At 35.9% G+C, this 18854-nt stretch overlaps 1 protein-coding gene and 1 non-coding gene across 3 annotated transcripts; both read left to right on the forward strand.

Annotated features, from left to right (window-relative positions):
* The first annotated feature begins 779 nt into the window (after positions 1-779).
* On the forward strand, positions 780-18753 carry LOC110040514 (EGF domain-specific O-linked N-acetylglucosamine transferase-like). 2 transcript variants are annotated; one of them, XM_020745754.2, is made up of 17 exons: positions 780-973; positions 3538-3656; positions 5403-5505; positions 6209-6303; positions 6722-6826; positions 8476-8582; positions 9711-9814; positions 10423-10518; positions 10611-10682; positions 11154-11243; positions 12108-12182; positions 12820-12878; positions 13924-13951; positions 14055-14146; positions 15529-15576; positions 16254-16308; positions 16950-18753. In XM_020745754.2, exons 1-17 carry the CDS (start codon positions 803-805, stop codon positions 17088-17090), a joined length of 1560 nt encoding a protein of 519 aa, XP_020601413.2. In that variant the 5' UTR covers positions 780-802; the 3' UTR covers positions 17091-18753. The 2 variants fall into 2 exon arrangements, with proteins under 2 accessions (XP_020601413.2, XP_020601414.2); XM_020745755.2 differs by having other exon boundaries at positions 836-973; positions 5403-5437.
* Positions 14643-14716, forward strand: Trnas-aga (transfer RNA serine (anticodon AGA)). Its single transcript has one exon. It is a non-coding gene; the product is annotated as a tRNA-Ser (tRNA).
* Positions 18754-18854: the final 101 nt, after the last annotated feature.

Genomic DNA, 18854 nt, shown 5'->3' on the forward strand with positions numbered 1-18854 from the left:
CTCTATAATACGGACCTTCTCTAAAACGGACAACGGACACTAAATCTTGTCCCCAGGGAGCAAATTCATACAAATTTAACCTCTTTATTACAGACTCCGGGGTTACACATTGACACGTTATCATTCAGCGATGCCAATACCAGAACACATCAAAATGTTAGTTTTCAAAACCTACAAACAATACAGACTTAAAAGTGACGTCATCATAGTGACCTCTCCAATTATCGGACACCTCTCTAATACGGACACTTCGTTCTGTCTCTTCGCTCTCCGTTTTAGAGAGGTTCGACTGTATCTAACGTTGCTGAACTGATTTTTTTTTTCTGTCATCATTCTCAATCTCAATAATTCCAGATTCCGCTTTCCTATTTCCCGACTTTCCCATATCATTTTGGTTTTTGGTTTTCGGTTTTGAGTTTCCGGTCTCCGGTTTTAGGGTGGGCCGTGACCGAGTGATGATGTTTTCTAACATTTCGCCAGACTCAGTCTGAATTATCATACAATTAAAAGAAGAAATTCATAATTCAAAAAACGTAGGGAAGGGTCTTTGGGTTTTTTTTTTTGGCTTTGCAGTTTCCTGATGCCCGAACAGGTGAATGGTTCTTCTTTGTTGCTCTGACGACCGGGCAACCCTCGAAAAATCAGCTTCCCAAACGTTTTACGGCGGTCAATTTTCGTTAATAGTTGATCGTATGTATCCTTTATATTTGGACAAGTTTCAAAAGAAAACCCCTCCCCTCCCTGGGCCGTCGAATTTTTGACCAGAAGTCCCCAGACTCCTGCCAGTCATTTGTCTCTCAACATGGACTGTCGAAAGTTTGTTTTGCTCTGCGCCGGGTTATTGTCGGTCGGTTTGGCTGAAAATAGGGAAACCAAAAGTCAGGATGATGACCATTATAAAGAAGGAGACTCCTACTTTTCAACACGTTACGAATCTCACCCACATACGTGTAGAAAACCTGGAAATTGCGAGGTACTGTATAACTCAGGCAGCGAGATCAAGTTATGCAAATGTTGTTATTCCAGCTGGACTTACAATAGCTTAGTTTTAACAGTAATACAAGCCCAAGTCTACTGAAATAAATGTATTTAGATTGAAGTAATGCTCCCTAATTTGAAAAATGTTTGCATTGTTTGCTGATTTGAAACTAGCCTTGTGGTCCGAAAGTCTTAGCACTTCAGGCTTATTAATAAATAAAGACAGAAGCATACATACTTCTGATTAATTTATAAGGCAAGTAATCTTAAATTATACTTATGGTTTATGAATAAGCTGATAGACTAAAACTATGCTTATGCTTAAAATTTTGGTGATCCAACTTTAGATTCTTGGAATAATTAACAATTCTTTAATTATTCTTTATTTAGCTCATTGATACAATTAATGAAAGCTTAATGAACCAGATGGTTTTCTTGTGAGCTCCCTGGGCAGACAATTAAATATCTAGATAGACAGCAGGTATAAATAAAAGAAAACACAGAAGTAGAAATTAATTAGGTGTACAAGATGTATGAACACTCATTGCAGAGGCATGGCAACCATATATGCATGTGTGTTCCTCCTGGAAATGCCCCAAGATATATTTAGTGTTGAAAAATGTCTTTAGTATAGGTAATCACACGGTTTCGAGTTTAATTTGGAATTAATTTGTGCAAGTGAGTTTTTTAAAAAGTTGAAATTGCACAAGCCGCTTTGGTGAGTGCAATTTCAGCTTTTTGGAAAACTCACAAGTGCAAATAAATTCCAAATTGGATGAGAAAAACTGTATGATTACTTATTAATAATAGAAACATGACAAAATTTGCGTGGAGGAAGTGCTGAAAGATCTTTTTTGAAGCCTTTTTTTCCCATTTCTGCACAAAATGTTCATCATCATTTTACATGGTATCATTGGCTTAGAAAATATCATATTGTCTTTCAGCCAATCACAATCCAGAATTACCATGTGTAATTTGCACTGGCGGTACACTTTTTGCACTGGTGTTATACTTGACCTGCACTGCTCTCACCCAATCAGGATCAAGTAATTTTTTCATGTACATTATTAATAATGAAATAAGCTGGTTTGACAGTCTCTAGTCTCTCCTATTAAACCCAATATCAATTATCCCAAACAACAAACAAACCCAAACAACAGAAGTTAGCAAATTTTATACTCAACACTTTCTTTGCTTGGATTTATGAAAGTGTTCCCAGGAAAATATGGGAAATGGCATTTCTGAGCTTCTTAAATTTATAAATTTCATGGAGACATGCCCCAAAACCCTGTTAATGGCTCTTGCCTTAATTACCTCTTAGGTGCATACTCCATGGAAATGTAGTGCTACATCCCAGCTTTGACTTTGATTTAGACCTCTTAAAATTATGTTAATCAACAAAATATTAAGAAATAAAACAAATATATTTAAAACACAATCATAATAATGCTATCTGCTATTTAACAATATCGTTTGTTGTAGGTGATTCGTGAAGTTAGCATTGGAGAATATTCATTGAGACACATCAATACAGAACATTTTAGTTACCAAGACATTTTTGCAGCATTTCAGCAAAATCAAACTCAATAAAGGCATTGGTCAAATTATTAGATATTAATTATACATGACTTAGTTAATTTGAACTGGAGGGGGAACATTTGGCTTTTGGTTGTTTTGTCTGGACCTCGCTGTGCTTGCAGGCCTATAATTGCCATGACCTCAAGCCAAATACATTGTTGATGCTAACCCATCCAGACCTCCTACTCCGTATAATTTTTGTGTAAGTCTTTATGTGAGTTTTGGATGTCTGGCTCTTGGTCTGGGCCCAGTTCTTCAAAGGCTGGATAGTGCTATCCACTGGATAAATCACTATCCAGTGGATAAGTGTTAACAAAACAAGCTATGCTGGCTGTTTTATCTGATGGATAGTGTTATCCAACCTTTGAACAATTAGGGCGTGACTTTTAAGAGATAAATTATGGATAAGAGGGCTAATAACAGAGCTATCTGCTTATTCAAACTACTGGTCAGGAGTGATTTTGATTATTCTTTTTCCTTTGACCCTAAACATTAATTTGCTGACAATAAATATATTCTTGTGACAGGATGTCAGCATTTGCCGTCTACATTACTTGATACGCTCATGCATGTTGGTTCATTATACTATAATAGTAATAATAATAATTAAAGCTTTATTTAAAACTGAAAGACCGATCAGCGAAGTCCGGGAGGAAGACGCTGGTATAAACCGATGATCAGTATCTATAAATTACATGGTAAAAAACAATAATCAAACAAACAATACCAAAAATTAAAAAAAAAAAATCTAAACACTATGTTTATGATCAGTCTTGTCTAAATCACTAAAAAATTTAAAAAGTTTAGTTTTAAAAATTTTAAGACTACCGCAGTTTCGATGTTTCTTTGGGAAGTCATTCCATTCCTTGGCAGCTGTGTACATGAATGTGGACTGGCCCATAGCAGTTTTAGTTCTAGGGAGATGAAGTTCTCTGTAATAATTAATAATTAATAATTAATACATATTCTTGTTTCATCCAGGAGGTAGATGGCAGAGCTCAGCAGCAGTGCTGGGGATATGAAGCAGGCTGTAACTCACCAGACAAGTGGTTCACAAAACCACACTGTGATGATAATATGTTTGGGAGACATTTTAGAACGTGAGTAGAATTTTTGTCAAATTTTTGTACATGTGTGTATAATAGTAATGTTTGATCAGTATCTGTGCAAACCAAATTGTGGCTATCTATTGTGTTTTAAGCTTGCGTGCTCAATTGCTCCTCAATAAACTTTGAATGCAAGTTGCTAAGTAGACTGCTGACCTGTGGTGTTCTGAGTACATTTAAATGGGGACTTGGGTGAAGGAAGATCAGCAAGCAAAAATTGTGCTCAAAGTCCTGCACAAAATATTTGAAAGATTGGGCACTGAAGACTTCTTCAGAGAAATTGACGCTGACCTGTGTCAATATGCATATGCCTTTCGCGAGAGTGGTGTTACTTCTAGTATCAACATGAAATATTGCCTGGAGCAAGACTTTCAGAGTCTTTCAGAGCGCAAAAGTTTGCATTACGGTCTGCTAAACTTCAAATGTTTGATGACCAATCATGCGACATTTGACACCCAAATGCAATTAGAGTATGTTTCAGCATCAAGTGTCCACGCTTATATGCAAGCGATGGTATGTTAAGAAATTTCTGAAAGTATTCACAAATCTTGTAAACAATAATCTTGGAAAATCTTCTGTAATCTTCAGGTGATTTTCAACCTTTGAAAGTGTTCAGATAATATTCACAAATCTTCATAAAGTTTCAGGTGATCTTTGGAAGTGTTTGGAAATCTCCTAATTACCTTTTGCTATCTTAGTTTGGAACTCAGAAGGTTTCAATCAAACTTCGATAACCTTTGAAATACCTCAGATAACCATCAGCAGTTTTCATGTGTCTTGGTACTAACTTTACAAATCTTTCTTGTAATTTGCTTTGATGAACATTACACTTGAACTGCACTGCCCTTGGCCAATCAGAATCAAGTATTTTTTCAAGTGTTTTATTAGATGGAGTTATGAGCTCAGGTTTGTCCTTCACAAGATAGCACAATAAGATTTCTTTTATTGATTACATTACTCTACAGTTCAGAGCTAAGGAAGCATTTTTCATTTACTTCAGACACTGTTATGGCAGTTGCTACATGTAGAAGTTTAACATGTTTTTTGGTTAACATTCATGGGAATAAACAAACAAACAAACAGAAGTACAGTTGTACGTTGTCTATTAATTATAAACTAGTTCTTTGGTTTTTGTTTTTGAGAAGGTACTTGGTGGGCGTGGGGTGTGCTTGTTCTTAGGAATTGTAATTCCTCAGTGCACTCTTACATGGCTAATAGTGTGATTAAAAATTAATGAAAAGGATTTTATGAGACATTTCTACTACTTTTGCACATTTAGTTTTTACTTACTACATTTGAGCGTAACGCAATGATAATAGTTTGATATTTAAAAATACACAACAACAACATCGAACTTTATTTGTACTCTCTCATGCTATGATACTAATTGTACCAAAATATTGATGATAGAAATTAGAGTACTGGCTGCCTGGAATAACCATAGGGGCTAACAGAGCTAGGCAGCCAGTTGACATTAGTGTTATTCTTAAATGAAAATAAATTGCAGGTCAGCAAGGTAGCACAAATGCACACATAATAAGAAAGGAAAAGAAGAGAAAAAAGGAGAGAGAGTCTGAAAAGTCTGAAATAATTAAATTTCTATATTGGTATAAAATATTAAAATAAGGGAAGCACACAATTAATAGCTATGAAAACTAATAGCACCTAATAACATATACAATCATGTTAAGTGGACTTTCTAAAAGTTTTTACACACATGTACTTCTTATTGTTGACCAGGATTGAGGACAAAGTTTACCAGTTCTGGAAGGAAGGTGATTTTGGTTATGTGAAATCTGTTCAGGATAACCTACAATTTGTATGTAAACCTAGGGAAAATGAGGTTAGAAGCTTAAACTTTGTGAATTTAAAGGCCTTTAATTATATTCGTGTATTTTTGATAAATACTGGCTCATGTCAGAGTTAGGAAGGATCACAAGGACATTGATAGTTACTAGGTATTTTCATCATGTGATTCCTTCACATGTGGTCTGTTTGCAAAAAGATTATCGTGAATGATGAATTATTTTACTTTGACACACAATTATAATAAGTGCATGCTTGGCTTAATGGTTGATTATTTGTACTGTATTGAATATTTTAGTACAACTGCAGTACATCTGGGGAGATCTTTATAATTGTACTTTATTTGGTGTTAGGTACTTAAAACAATGTAACAAGTATCCTATATGGTCGTGATAATAAATTTGTATAGTTATAGAATGAATATTTTCTTTGAGGACTGAAATATGGCTTAGTTAAGAAATATGCTAACTCTGAGAAAACAAGTTTAAACTTGGCCACAATGGTTGTAGTGTTTGACAATCAACTGTTAGCATAGCTAATTTTTTTAGATTAAATTAAAAAATTCTTTTGACTTTGTTTTTTTGTCTTCCATTTTGTGCCCACAACTTGTTGAAATTGTGTAACTGAACGTTGATTAACAGCATTGTAAAACATTTTATGTGTATTCACTTCTGAGCTGATGTGTTAATGAAACAAACAGTAATTAAAGAGGACATGTTTTTTTTAACTTCAATTCTTAGGTGGATAGTTCCTCACTTGTGTGCTCCAAACAGTTGACTTACTGTAAAGCTGAACACTTATACATGGATCTTAGGAACAACGAAAATCAGGATAGGTATATGTAAAGTTAACAGAGAACCTTCTTTAATGTAATGTTTCCTCTCTACTCCCTGGAGGCTATCTCTTCTGTGATGAAAAACATGGGTCAGATAACAGAAGTGCCGTGCATTCCAAATTGAAAGATATATTTGTCTGCTTTCTGGTTTGAACTAGCTACAGTGAACATGAAATTATCAGGATACATCTGTCAAAAGATCTAATGTAAGTTACTCTTAAACTCTTACATGCAAGTTGCAAGAGAATATATTTAACTTTTCATAACTTCTCAGCATAAAAATGTAAGAATGGTGAAGTTGAATTTTACATATTGAGGGCAATTTTCTCAGCAAGCCCATAATAACAACATGCAGAGCACTGTTAAGTGTTTAATATGTATTTTGATATTGATCAGTGTTATTTAACATGTTTTATAGGTCACAGTCAAATGTTTTTAAGCCTCAGAAAATTGGTGGGTTTTGTAACATAGATTCTAACACCCTCAGCGAAGATGGAAAATACAGAATGGAGCTTAGTTCATGGTAACAAAACCTCATATCATTTTAAGGTGGCTCCCTATAGTTTTACGATTGCATGCGCACATACATGTAGAATGAAAGCTCAAGTAATCTGCGTGTGCTCAGAGGAAAATGTCAGTGTTTTTCAATTTTTATGACGTCAATATGAGCACAGAAAAGCAAAACTGACAGTGAATTTTCTCACGTTTCCTTTGGTGAATTTTTTTAAAATTTGGCTCAGTTGTAACCACATACAATTCTTATAAATACCCTATTTTTGTTTAAATCTGTCAGAGCTAAACTAATACATTTAGAATAATGACAAATTATAGAATATTGGAAAAACCGTCTGAACAACCTTGACCAATTCAAAATATCAGGCAATATCATTTCCATGGCAAAGTTTAAGAAATTTTCACCAAAGGAAAGTATAAATATTAAGGAATTTAGGCCAAAATGAGGAATATATCTACCTGTCATCAGATGGGATGTTGCCATGGTAACAGCCTTGATCCAAAAATTGACAACCAAACAATAAGCGTTATTTTAACAGTACCCATACTGGTAAATCTCTACAGGGAAAACTTTAAGAGAAATTAACTAAGTTTCCTTTTCTAACTTGTGCTCTATAGGGAGGGTGTTCATAATAACTCTAGGGAGCCACCATAAATTTAACATTATCAAGCATAAGATGCAGTGTGTGATCACATTACCAAACATTAGGAAGAGAGTCAAAAAGAAGAAAAGAGTAATTTTGACCCCAGCTGTGATGAAACAATTAAGAGGGCTGTTATGATTAATCATTTTTATATTATTAATTTAAGAATAATCAATTATTTAGCACTTGATAACTTTGAGAACGATTAGAAAACAGTCCTAAGAAAATATGCACACTGGTTGGTTTAAAATTGTATTGCTATAACTCGATAGAAACACAGAACTAGCATCAGCTGTGGACGTAATGATGGTACAAGCAAAGAGAATTTACATTTTGATAATCAAAGTTAACAAGTTGTTTTCCTTTTTTCGTTGTGGTGTTTTCTAAAAGAAATAGAAAACATGTTCTCCATGTTTCTATCGAGTTAGAGAAACACTTGTGAAAGTTTGGGAGAACTCGAAAAAGCTGTGGAAACAAACTTCCACTTGTGTTTCTATAACTCGATAGAAACACGGTCCATGTTTTCTATTTTTTAAGTGTTAATTAAGGGGGAAAGAACTCTGGCTGGGGATAATTGTAAGAGTCCCACCAAAAATTTACAAAAGTCTACTGGTGTGTGACATGGGAACCTTGTACTTTAGTAACAAAGACCAACTAACATTTATTCACAAGTGATTTTCTGCATTGGACATCCACATGATGATTATCAATAATATTGAGTATTATTTGACTGATCTTTTATCTCCGTATTTAAGTTATAGACATTGAAATTTTGTTGTTGGTGTTATCTATTTCTTGGAATTTAGGGCAGCTTAAATAAGAGTTTTTGTACAAGGTATGCACAATAGTTCATGGTTGAAATTATATTTCTTTCATTAAAAGCATCAAAACAGTTTAAGTAGTTGTCTGAAAAATCAATCTGAGAAAAGATACGTAGAATATGATTTGAAATACTAGATCACATTCTCGTTCTGAAACTCTACAATTAAATAGAGGCTAATGTATATTTTTGCAGGTTAAATGAACTGGAGGACTTCTCCTCATTGCCTTTTAAACCAAACCAGGAGAAGCACTGTGATGTCACAGTGGAAAAACCAACATTCTTTATGAAACTGGATGCAGGTTTGTTTCACTTAACTGTGGTGCTGCAATTTGTAATTTACACCATGGGGAGAGCTGTAAATTCTGATTGATTATCAATGAGCAACCCTGTTCTTTTAATATTGGAGTCTTCCTAGAGTTTATGCACAGACCAAGCACGGTAATGTCTACACTGCGTTGACCTTGTGTCAGTCTTGCGTAGTATTAGTCCTCACACTCAGCAATTCTTAGTAATAAAAGTGCTTCACAAGTCATGATTACGATCATGATGTGTCAGACTAAAATTCAGTGATAATCCTTTTTGCCCCTCATTTTTGTTTGTGATTCCTATAAATCTTATGATGTAAATTTTTAGGTGGATTTGGACTCAACTTCCATGCACTCCAAACACCCACATTATTATGAGCTTCTCAATACAATTTTGTCACTTAGAGATCCTAAGATTTTTCTCAAGTGTTTCTTGAGATTTTTGTGCATGGAAATTTGGCTTATGACTGGTACAAATATGGAATTGGGAGTGAATAGTCAGGTTTGAGTGGGTGGGTCATTGTGTTGTATCCTTTGGTAAGACACCAACTCAAACAGTGCCTCTCTCCACCTTTAGGACTCTCAAAACCTTTCAAACATAAAATAGTATGTAAATCAATGAAAACCCTTCACAAATTATGTTTACGGAAATTAAACATTGGTCTGAACTAGGGAACTAATTGCAACCCAGGTCTGAAACAGGGCTTTGATTTAAGGGTCAGGTCATAAACAGGGTTTTGAATTTTTGGTCAGGTCATAAATAGGGTAGGGAGTATTGCATATTTTGGTCATAAATAGGGTAAGGGTTTTGAAAAGTGGGCTGCACACCCTCACCCAATTTTTCTGGGAGTACCCCCGGGGTAAAATATTGACCCCGTGTGTACATTAAAATATTACAAGTGCAAGCTATTTGTAAATAAAGATAATGAAAAGTGCCTTAGTTTATGGACATGTATGTATTTATACTTTTGATGACTTCCAGATAAAAAAAGAAGAAACTTGAGAATATTAAGTGTACAAATAGGGTTATTACGAAATGTTTATGAAGTTACTAATTAAGTTATTGATTGCACCTAACTGTGTGGTGGTCCAATGTACTTACCACATGTATACTTATTGCAGTTGTAAATATGTACCATCATTTCTGCGATTTCTTCAATCTGTATGTCACACAACATGTGAATGGATCCTTTGATACTGATGTAAATATTGTATTGTGGGAAGAGGTTTGTGCATTTAACTTCTTAATAAATGATTTTGTTTTAAGTAGTAAGTAAAATATTTTATTTCTAACTGCTACAGGGCTACAGGGAGTCTACACACATTTTTTATAGTTTGCACATATTTTTTTTATAACTAAAGAGAAGTCGGTGTAAGTGATGTCTTTAGCTTTTTTACAACTTATCTCATGTAAATAAAAACAAATTTGAGCATTCCCACAGGTAGCAAAGGTTAATCTAGGAGGGTCATGGCTTACCAAACTAAAGTATGAGAGACACGTTTTTAACTTTGCTACATATAGTTACTTAATAGCTACTATACATGTATAATTGAATGAAAGACAGAGTCGAGGGAGAGAGTTGTCAAGATTTCAACTTTTTTTATGATTTCTGGAGGATCAATATTATAAGTTGGAGTCTTCTAAATTTATTACTACTACTACTACTACTATTATTATTATTATTATTATTATTATTATTATTATTTTCACTTTTGGTCTAATTTGAGTGAATAAATTAACTTTAGCTGATCGGCTAGAAATTTTTATACTTCTTTCTACATTTGCTTCATTTGCTTTGCATTTGTTTGTTTTTTTGGGTTTGGTGTATTTTAGCATGCAAGAAGAAGTTTAGGGAATTTTGGAGCAACGTGGAAAGCATTTACATCCAACCCAGTGCTTTATCTTGGCAAAGAATATAAACACAAGCAGGTAATTTGAAGTGTGTAAACTATTACAAATTCTGTCATTCCTGACATTGCCAACAGAATTATTTGTTACCACTTTGATTGTTTGTTTTGTAGGTGTGTTTTAAAGAGGCAATCTTTGCCCTTCTCCCTAGAATGGTGTTTGGTTTGTACTATAACACACCTTTGGTGAGTTCAGGCTTGTTTTTGTTGTAGAATTTACTTTTTCTGTGACACTGCATGGGCCTTGAAGTCTGCAGAGGTATAGTAACTAGAATATTTGGCAACTTCGATGATTTGGCTTGGAAGTAACTGTGATTGGTTTGCCCTCATAATTTATGATACATGAACATAGACACCATGCATGAAAAATTGTTCTAACCAATAATTTTTCCTCAGAATTAGTAGAAATCTTTAAATATGCAATATTTCAGCCCCAAAAAGTTATGAAAGGGTGTTGATTTCAGTCATTTTTTATAAAGGCGTTTTTTTTCAAACTCATCATATCCTAACAGAAGAAAATTCAGAATGACAAGTTCTTGTGAAAGTGGCAACGCTGATACAGAGTTGCCAAGGGTGTATAATGTGGCTTTGTAAACTCCCTACACTGTATGTAGTAATTTTCAGTACTGTGTAGTCACGTGCATGTTTCCTTACCAGACTCCAGGTTGTTCTAAAAGTGGTCTTTTCAAGGCATTCTCAGAGTATGTGATGGGCAGACTTGGCATTATTCAGGAAAAAAAGTTGCAGGTATTGAGCAGGACTTTCTTTGTACAGTGGATATCTGGTGACAGTCCACTGCAGAAAATCCCAGGGTTTAAATAAATTGCAATCTAGCATGATATTAAAGACTACAACTACAGTATTAGCTAAATAATTCTAACTTGACTATATTGTTTATTTTGTTATTACTAGCTCTTATCAAGTGAGCAGGAGGCCTGTATGGGAGAATCTTTACCGAGGTCGTGAGTACAGACCAAGGTCAAGATTCTCCCATACAGACCGACTAAGCTTGGTTAATAAGATATTCATTATATGGCAAACAAGAACAGTTTAATTCATTTAATGTAACTGGTTTGTACTAGCTGACATTTTGCTTGTGAATGGCAATGAGCCAAACTTAATTCTGTTAAAGTTTGCTTGTCCTCTTTAATATCTTTCTCATCAAGCTTTTTGACACTTCCATAAATAAATATTTTTTGAAGAAAACAGTCAATATTTTTGCATTTTAGTTCCTTTTTCATCGCAAAATGTTACTAGTCTAGATGCCGGTTTAGATGGGAAAATCTAGACTGCTTTCAATATCGACTTCATCCAATCAAATTCGTGGATTCGGTAGTTCCCAATCCTTGTGAGACACAGCCATATAATAAAGTATAAAATTGTGCTTCTGCTCCTTTTTATGGTTGAACCCTGACATAGTTAGTGTTTATAATAGATGTACCTCAACACACATCAGCTGGCAACCATACATTCAACTTGTTAGGGTGCAGTATTAGACATTCCATACCATAAACAGTAGGATTACATGTACATGTAGTTCCAGTGGTGTGGGCCTTGAGTAGAGTGTAGACCTTGTGAAAGTGTATAGTTATCATAAATTCCATTTCTTAGAACAGCAGTGAGCCGATCCGTGTAACACTACTATCTAGAGGGACAAAGTTTAGGAAAATATTGAATGAGGAAGAGGTGAGAGTAATTTTAGAACTGTTTGTGGTGAGTTGTGTTGGCTTTAAAAGTTCGCTTTGCAGTCTTATCGTTATTAAGTAGAAGAATAAGGTGGCTTACACTGCAGGATAAGAATATGTCATCTTGAACTTTCCAGGTGCACGTGACCCAGTCATCATATCAAATTTTGTCCATGTGTTAACAAGAGCGACCCTCACAGTATTCAAGAATCTTTGAAAACCCAAGTTATTTCTTTCACTTAAAGTTGATAACAAACTGAACAATGAATTTTGTTTCTTTCCATGTTCCGGAAACTCAACTCACTGTTTCTCTTAAGGTTGAGCATATCAATTTTAATAATTGGGTGTGGATCTCAAGAAAAAAATATCTTCTTAATGTTTTGCTTTCTATCTTGAATAAACAGCTCAATTGTACAATGTGCATGTACCAGTTAATCCTAAATATATGGTTCATCATATCAGTGACTTATCTTGGGAAGGCGGAGTGCAAAGAATGCAAGACCCTTCATTTTGTAGAGTTTTTTGTTGAAAGAAATTTTGTTGTTCTCCTGGTAGATCAAAGTAGCACGTTTTATAAACACACATAATAAGGAGCATTTTGGTCAGTAAATGATGTTATTTATCTTTATTGTTGACAGATTATTCATGCCTTGGAAACATACCCTGGAGTGAAGTTGAATGTGTCACAATATTCTTGGTACTGCTTAAGCTTCTCTCATTGTTTTTGCCATATTCCATTTGTGCCTTTGTAAAACCGTTCGCCAAAACTTAGTTTAGACACTCGGTAGATCAGAGGAGCCAGGAGGCTCACCAGTGTTACCTCAAGAATTTTAAAAGCTATAACAGAGGTATTGTTATCCTTGTTACCGCTTAGAGAGAATGCTAGGACATTGTACACCTAAGGAAACCACTCCACCCCAAAACTTAAACAGGAATGTTATGACAACCACGAACGATGTGTGAACAAGTTTTTCATCAATGTAATGACTGATGTTATTCAAAAATGGAAACTTTTCACTTTGGTAAATAAGAACGCCATTTGTCGGTATTTCAGTCTAGAAAATCTGTTACTTGAGAATTTCAGTGATTCTGAAAACATTCTCACTACTCCAACGTTGTTAGCAAGTTAGACAAGTAAATAATCGGCTGTGAGTACGCTTTTGTACTCTGATAACAATATTAAATGACGTTATTGGTTATACCATAGTTAATGGACTATGGTTATACACGGGTTATATTAGGGTGTACTCCCCTATGTTTGATTAATGAAGGCGTATTTAAGGGGAGCGCCTCCACCTTGCTCCACTGAGAAACGCGTTTTACATCGTTTAATTATCGCATCTTCTCATGAGAGTACTCTTCAATACCTTTCGTGAAGTAGGCTTCATACACCATCAGAGGTGTGGCGGTTTAATGCTTAGGGGGCTGAACTCAGAATTAAGTTATCCTTGCTCGAACCCTGGTTGGGTTCAATTTTTTTGTGTGTTTGGGCAAGACACTTAACTGTCACAGTGCCTCTCACCATCCAGAAGAAAAAAGAACTGGGTACCGGCGAATACTCGTAGTCATTTTATGCTATTGTACCAACCTGATGGGCAAAATTAGCCTACTTTTAACAGACAGTACTGCTTTCAGCTTTATTCCATGTAAAATCATAGTTAAATGATCTTAAGGTTTGAAAGGTGTGACTTATGCCGACAACTGTTTCTCTTAATTTGGAATTTTCTGTTCTTCGTTCTCAGGGACATGCCTTTTCTTGAACAGCTCAAAGTGAGTTATTGTAAATTTTTTTTACAGATCTTGTTTATTGTTTGCAAGTATAGGGTTCGTAATTTGAGAGACGCTTACCATGTATCATGTTCTTCTTCTCCAGAGAAGTCACAACACAGACATATTTATAGGAATCCATGGAGCCGGGCTCTCTCATGCTCTCTTTCTACCAGACTGGGCAAATCTGTTTGAGTTGTAAGTAACATTAATTTTGTTACGACAGAACCGTTTACTTTATTTACATTCTGACGCCTGATGAAGACTAGCAGTGAGCAGTCGAAACATGGCATTCGACATTTCAGGGCCGGGTTGTCCAAAGTCCGATTATACTAACTCAGGCTTATTAGCGAATTTTGATTTCAGTTTTGTAACTTTTCGGCGAGGTTTTCTGTAAATTATATTGTTTGTAATTTTTCAAGGTAGAAACATCAACTCGGAAAAAAATTCCGAGTTCCAGATGGGATTTGAACCCACGACTCCCGAGTTGATGTTTCTGCCTTGAAAAATTTCTACCTTGAAAATGTCCTTGTAATACTCACTTTGGAGGGTGGTTGGTTGCATCTTTGATATGCCTTAACGTGACTGCGCAATGCAGTTAGTGAATTCGTATGCGCCAAGACATCATTTGGCTGTGTGACTGTGCGATGCGGTTCCAGTCTAAGACCCACATTTCACCCTTACTCACCATAGAGTCTCCAGTAGCTCAGTGGTTAGAGCATCCGACTAGATCACGGAGGGTCGTGGGTTCAAATCCCATCTGGAACTCGGAATTTTTTTTCCGAGTTGATGTTTCTACCTTGAAAAATTTCGTATAATACTTATATTGTTTGTCCCTCGGTTTTGAGTTTGAATAGTCTCACACTATACAAAACGTAAGAAGCGAAAACCATTTTTGTACAAGAAAAATCAAAACGTTGGTTATTCGAACAACCCGGCCCAGCTGACTACGTCGCATCACGACATCTACAAGGGGTAAGACTTTGTTATTACTACAGCACGGTTCGTACGGGTTACGGAAAACCTGGAAAGTTATGGAATTTTATGATACCATTTTCGAGGCCTAGAAAGTCATGAAATTGAAGTGTGGGTTATGGAAAGTCTTGGAAAAGCAATATACTTTCTGAGAGCAAAAAGGCAAAGAGATCAAAATTTGAAAAAATAACGGTCGAGTCAGAAAACCGGTCTTAATTCCAGTAAATAAACACTAGCACGCATTCTATGGGTCATAATGTGAGGAAATAACTTAAATAATAGATTGATTTGACGATACTTTGAGAACAACTGCTTAACATAGGTCATGAAAAACTCAGAAGGTCATGGAAAAGGACATGGAAAGTCATGGAATTTTAACAGCTCAAAAGTGTACGAACCTTGATTACAACCATCAAGAACAATCTTTTTCACGATGATACAACACTTGTTTAACGTTTTACTTTTGTAGTTAAGGGTCATTATTTAACTCTTCGAAAAATTTGGTGATAATTTTCGTGCATCGTCCTTGAAATCTTTTTTAAATTTGTAAATTCGTTCACGTTGTGTATTCTCATTCATTTTCTTGTGTGACTTACTATATCTAGATACAACTGCGGTGACATGAATTGTTATCGGGATTTAGCAAGACTAAGGTATAGAGAGTTACTGTTAGTTCGCAGATATTGTTATTATTTTTCTCGTTGAAACTTCTCTTACTGTATCTGAATTTTGATCGTATCCAGTAACAGCTAAAAGAAGGAAAGAACACTTCAGTTTCTTTCGAATGAGTGAGACGATCCTGGTCTGTGGCTTATGTTCTCTCTACGCCATCCGAGGAGCAGAATAACTTAATATATAACTGTAATTTAGACTTTTATACTTTTTTCAACATTCTCATTTATACTTTATCTTAGTGGCGTTCTTACAAACTAGAGAGTACATTTCAGACAGTTTGCATGTTTTTTCAGAGGCTTTGGTCAGTACCGTCAGGTCGAGAGCGCTGACCACTGTGGAAATAAAGGGTGCGTTCCTTTGGGGTGATCTGGATCAGGATAAGTCATCCAAGATCACTCGGATCATGGTGCATAAAAGGAACCGATGAATCCACTCTGGTCACGGATTCATCGGTTCCTTTGATGAACCATGATCCGAGTGATCTTGGATCCGCACTGATCCTGATCCAGATCACCTCAAAGGAACGCACCCAAATTGATTGTCTTGGATTGGCTGGTGTCTTGTGATCTTTCAGTGTGTAGATATGGGTGATATTGAACCACAAGGAACAGATACGTAACAACTGAGCTTGCATTTCTTTTAATTTACGTTTCAGGGGAGTATCTTACATAACGTGGGAAGACAATGATAAAATTGTTGAACATACTGAGGTAGGACACTACACGACTGTAGTAACCTTCTACTGAGTAGACTGGGTAGACCCTGAGTAATATCTTTCCTTTTATTCCTTAAGAAATATATGAAGGGTACAGTCCCCAATTCTTTCTCGTTTTTCCTTTTATTGAAATACTCATTCTTTTTTTAATTTTATTGAAAACCGCTTTTTGATACTAACGTTGAGGTTCACACTAACCAGTCATACTAATATACTGAGAAGTGTGTCGAGGACAAAAGTGGACCTCAGATCTGAGGGCTAATTCCGTTTTAGTTGGTGGAGGGGCTGGGGGTCTTTTTTCAGATGTTCTTGACGTCGACGGCATCTTACGCCAACATTTGTAAGTTTTCTTTGTCATAACAATTAATGTCTGTAGTGTTTACTCCTTCGGGAAGCCCACTCAAGACTAGTTCTGTAGCGCCATGCGTAAGTTTGTTTTGAACTGTAATTGTGACGAAAATAATGGATTTTGTGGAAGGTGAAACTATGTAGCATAAGATCTAGTGCTCAAATGATACCTGGAAATTTTCACTCCTTCCGCTGTAGCTGGAATTGTAACAATTATCTCAAGGTGTAAATTGTGTATAAATGAGCTAATTTGTTTTCTTTCCATTTAAAATCCATCTATTTTCCTAGGAGCTCCATCCACAATACAAAGATCATCCCAAGTTTAGGAACTACGCTTTTGATGTGCGTGAATTTATGAGGCTAGTGGAGAAGGCGGTGATTAAAGTTAGGCAGTCTATCGATGATTACAAAAAACATCATAGCAGCTGACACAAAGTAATTTAGCCGAGTTTGATGACGTTAAAGGATGTCTAGAAGTGTTGGTTCAACTGGGAGCAAGCTATGTGGAGTCCAGCCTCACAAGCCTTACCAGCTCAAACGATCTTACCCACACAGAGAGAGTATTCAAGAGTGACAGGACGTGAATATGTCACGTGAGAGGACCTATAGAGGTTTACAAAGGATCAGTTCTAGAGACTACAGCCACAAATACTATGACTGAAAGTACAGATCGGACGATAGTCCAGAGACAAATGACGCGTCAGGCTACAGTTGTGCCAGTTTCACCCGAAAGACCGAATCTCTAGCGAAGCTAATCAGTGAACTTCAAGGGCGGGGGAATGCTTCCTCCGGCAATAACGATCATACAAAAAGAAATACTGTTTTAAGCCGTGAAACAACATTAACAATTAGCCCTATATAGTCAAACCTACGGTTGGAACTCTCTTTTGGACACCTTTTTGTTCCGGACAGTTTCCCTGGTCGCGACGAAATGCCCATCCCCTGTCTAATACGGAAAACAGACACTAAATCTCGGCCCCAAATAATATTCATAAACGTTACCTATATCGTGAACGATTTGCATTGCACCTTAAAGACGTGCTTGGGTCAGTTTTGACTCCTGGGGAAGAAGACTTTGAACCACAAGTGGAGCCTAATAATACCGATACATCTCTAACAGAGGAATCGTTTGTAATATTTGTCCCACTAGCGTAAGCGATTTATTTTCTGACCGAGCTAGAGAAATGCCAGTTCTAGATATTAAAATGATATAGCACAGTTAAACCGTCCATTTTCGTATTCTCGGTATTGGACTGGAACTAGCTTGTAATGGAGGTTCATGCGGGGGAATATCATTAAAAAGAGATTAATGTCAGTTGCATTTGAAAAGACTCCCTGCATTAGCCTCAGTTACAAGCTAGTTCCAGTCCGATACCGAGAATACGAAAACGGTTTGATTTTGCGGCAGATATATTAAAGACTGTTTGCGTGTTCAGTTTCTTGATAGTATCTGATCGTGTGGTACCTGTTCTACAGATTAAATTGTTGCTTTTGTATAGAATCATGACTTTACACAGTTTTCATTGAACTTTGAACTCTATAAGCCAAATAGGAGTTTCAAGAATTAGTGCAATGTACATGTGTTTTTATCCCTTATTTGTTCTCTTCTTTTGTTTTCTTTTTTAAATTACAAAAGAAGAGAATAAATTAGGGATAAAAATGTTTGCCTAATGCACTAACTCTTGAAACTCCAATATGGCGTATTGCTCACTTTCATCACTTTGAAGACCCCAAAATAGCTTTTGGCATAGTTCAGAGCAAAAAAGTTGTGTATGTAGAGAGGTAAAAATCTTTTAAACCTAGCCACGCTTTCACTATTAGAAATGTCGAGCATTTCTTAAAAGGTTGTACAGAATAGCGGGTTTCCATTTCGTGTCGCTTGTTTTCTCCCAAGGGTCCTGTAAAGGTCCTCATGGAGGAGAAAAGGCTGGTTTTGTTTGTAGTAATCTTTTCATAGGACATGATGACGTGACTGGACCAAATGTTACTTAGTGGCTCTAAGTATATTAGAAGCATACATTTGATAAGTCTTTGAAGTTCTTTTGATGAGAGATGATCGTTTAAATAAAGACAACTATTTAATTTCGCTGTACATTTACTAGTCCGTGTTTTACTAGTCCAGTCCAGTCCAGTCGTCGAAAATTGTTGACAATAGACAGCAATAGATGATTAATGAATGATACACCATCATCA

Source organism: Orbicella faveolata, unplaced genomic scaffold (genome assembly GCF_042242905.1).
Source record: "Orbicella faveolata isolate gen_17 unplaced genomic scaffold, um_ofav_v1 contig_36, whole genome shotgun sequence".
Lineage (NCBI taxonomy): Eukaryota > Metazoa > Cnidaria > Anthozoa > Scleractinia > Merulinidae > Orbicella > Orbicella faveolata.

Coding starts and splice junctions, on each gene's coding strand:
- LOC110040514 (XM_020745754.2), top strand. CDS start 803: ATGGACTGTCGAAAGTTTGTTTTGCTCTGCGCCGGGTTATTGTCGGTC. Junction 10,519..10,610: donor AAGAATATAAACACAAGCAG/GTAATTTGAAGT, acceptor TTTGTTTTGTAG/GTGTGTTTTAAAGAGGCAAT. Junction 16,309..16,949: donor AAATTGTTGAACATACTGAG/GTAGGACACTAC, acceptor CTATTTTCCTAG/GAGCTCCATCCACAATACAA.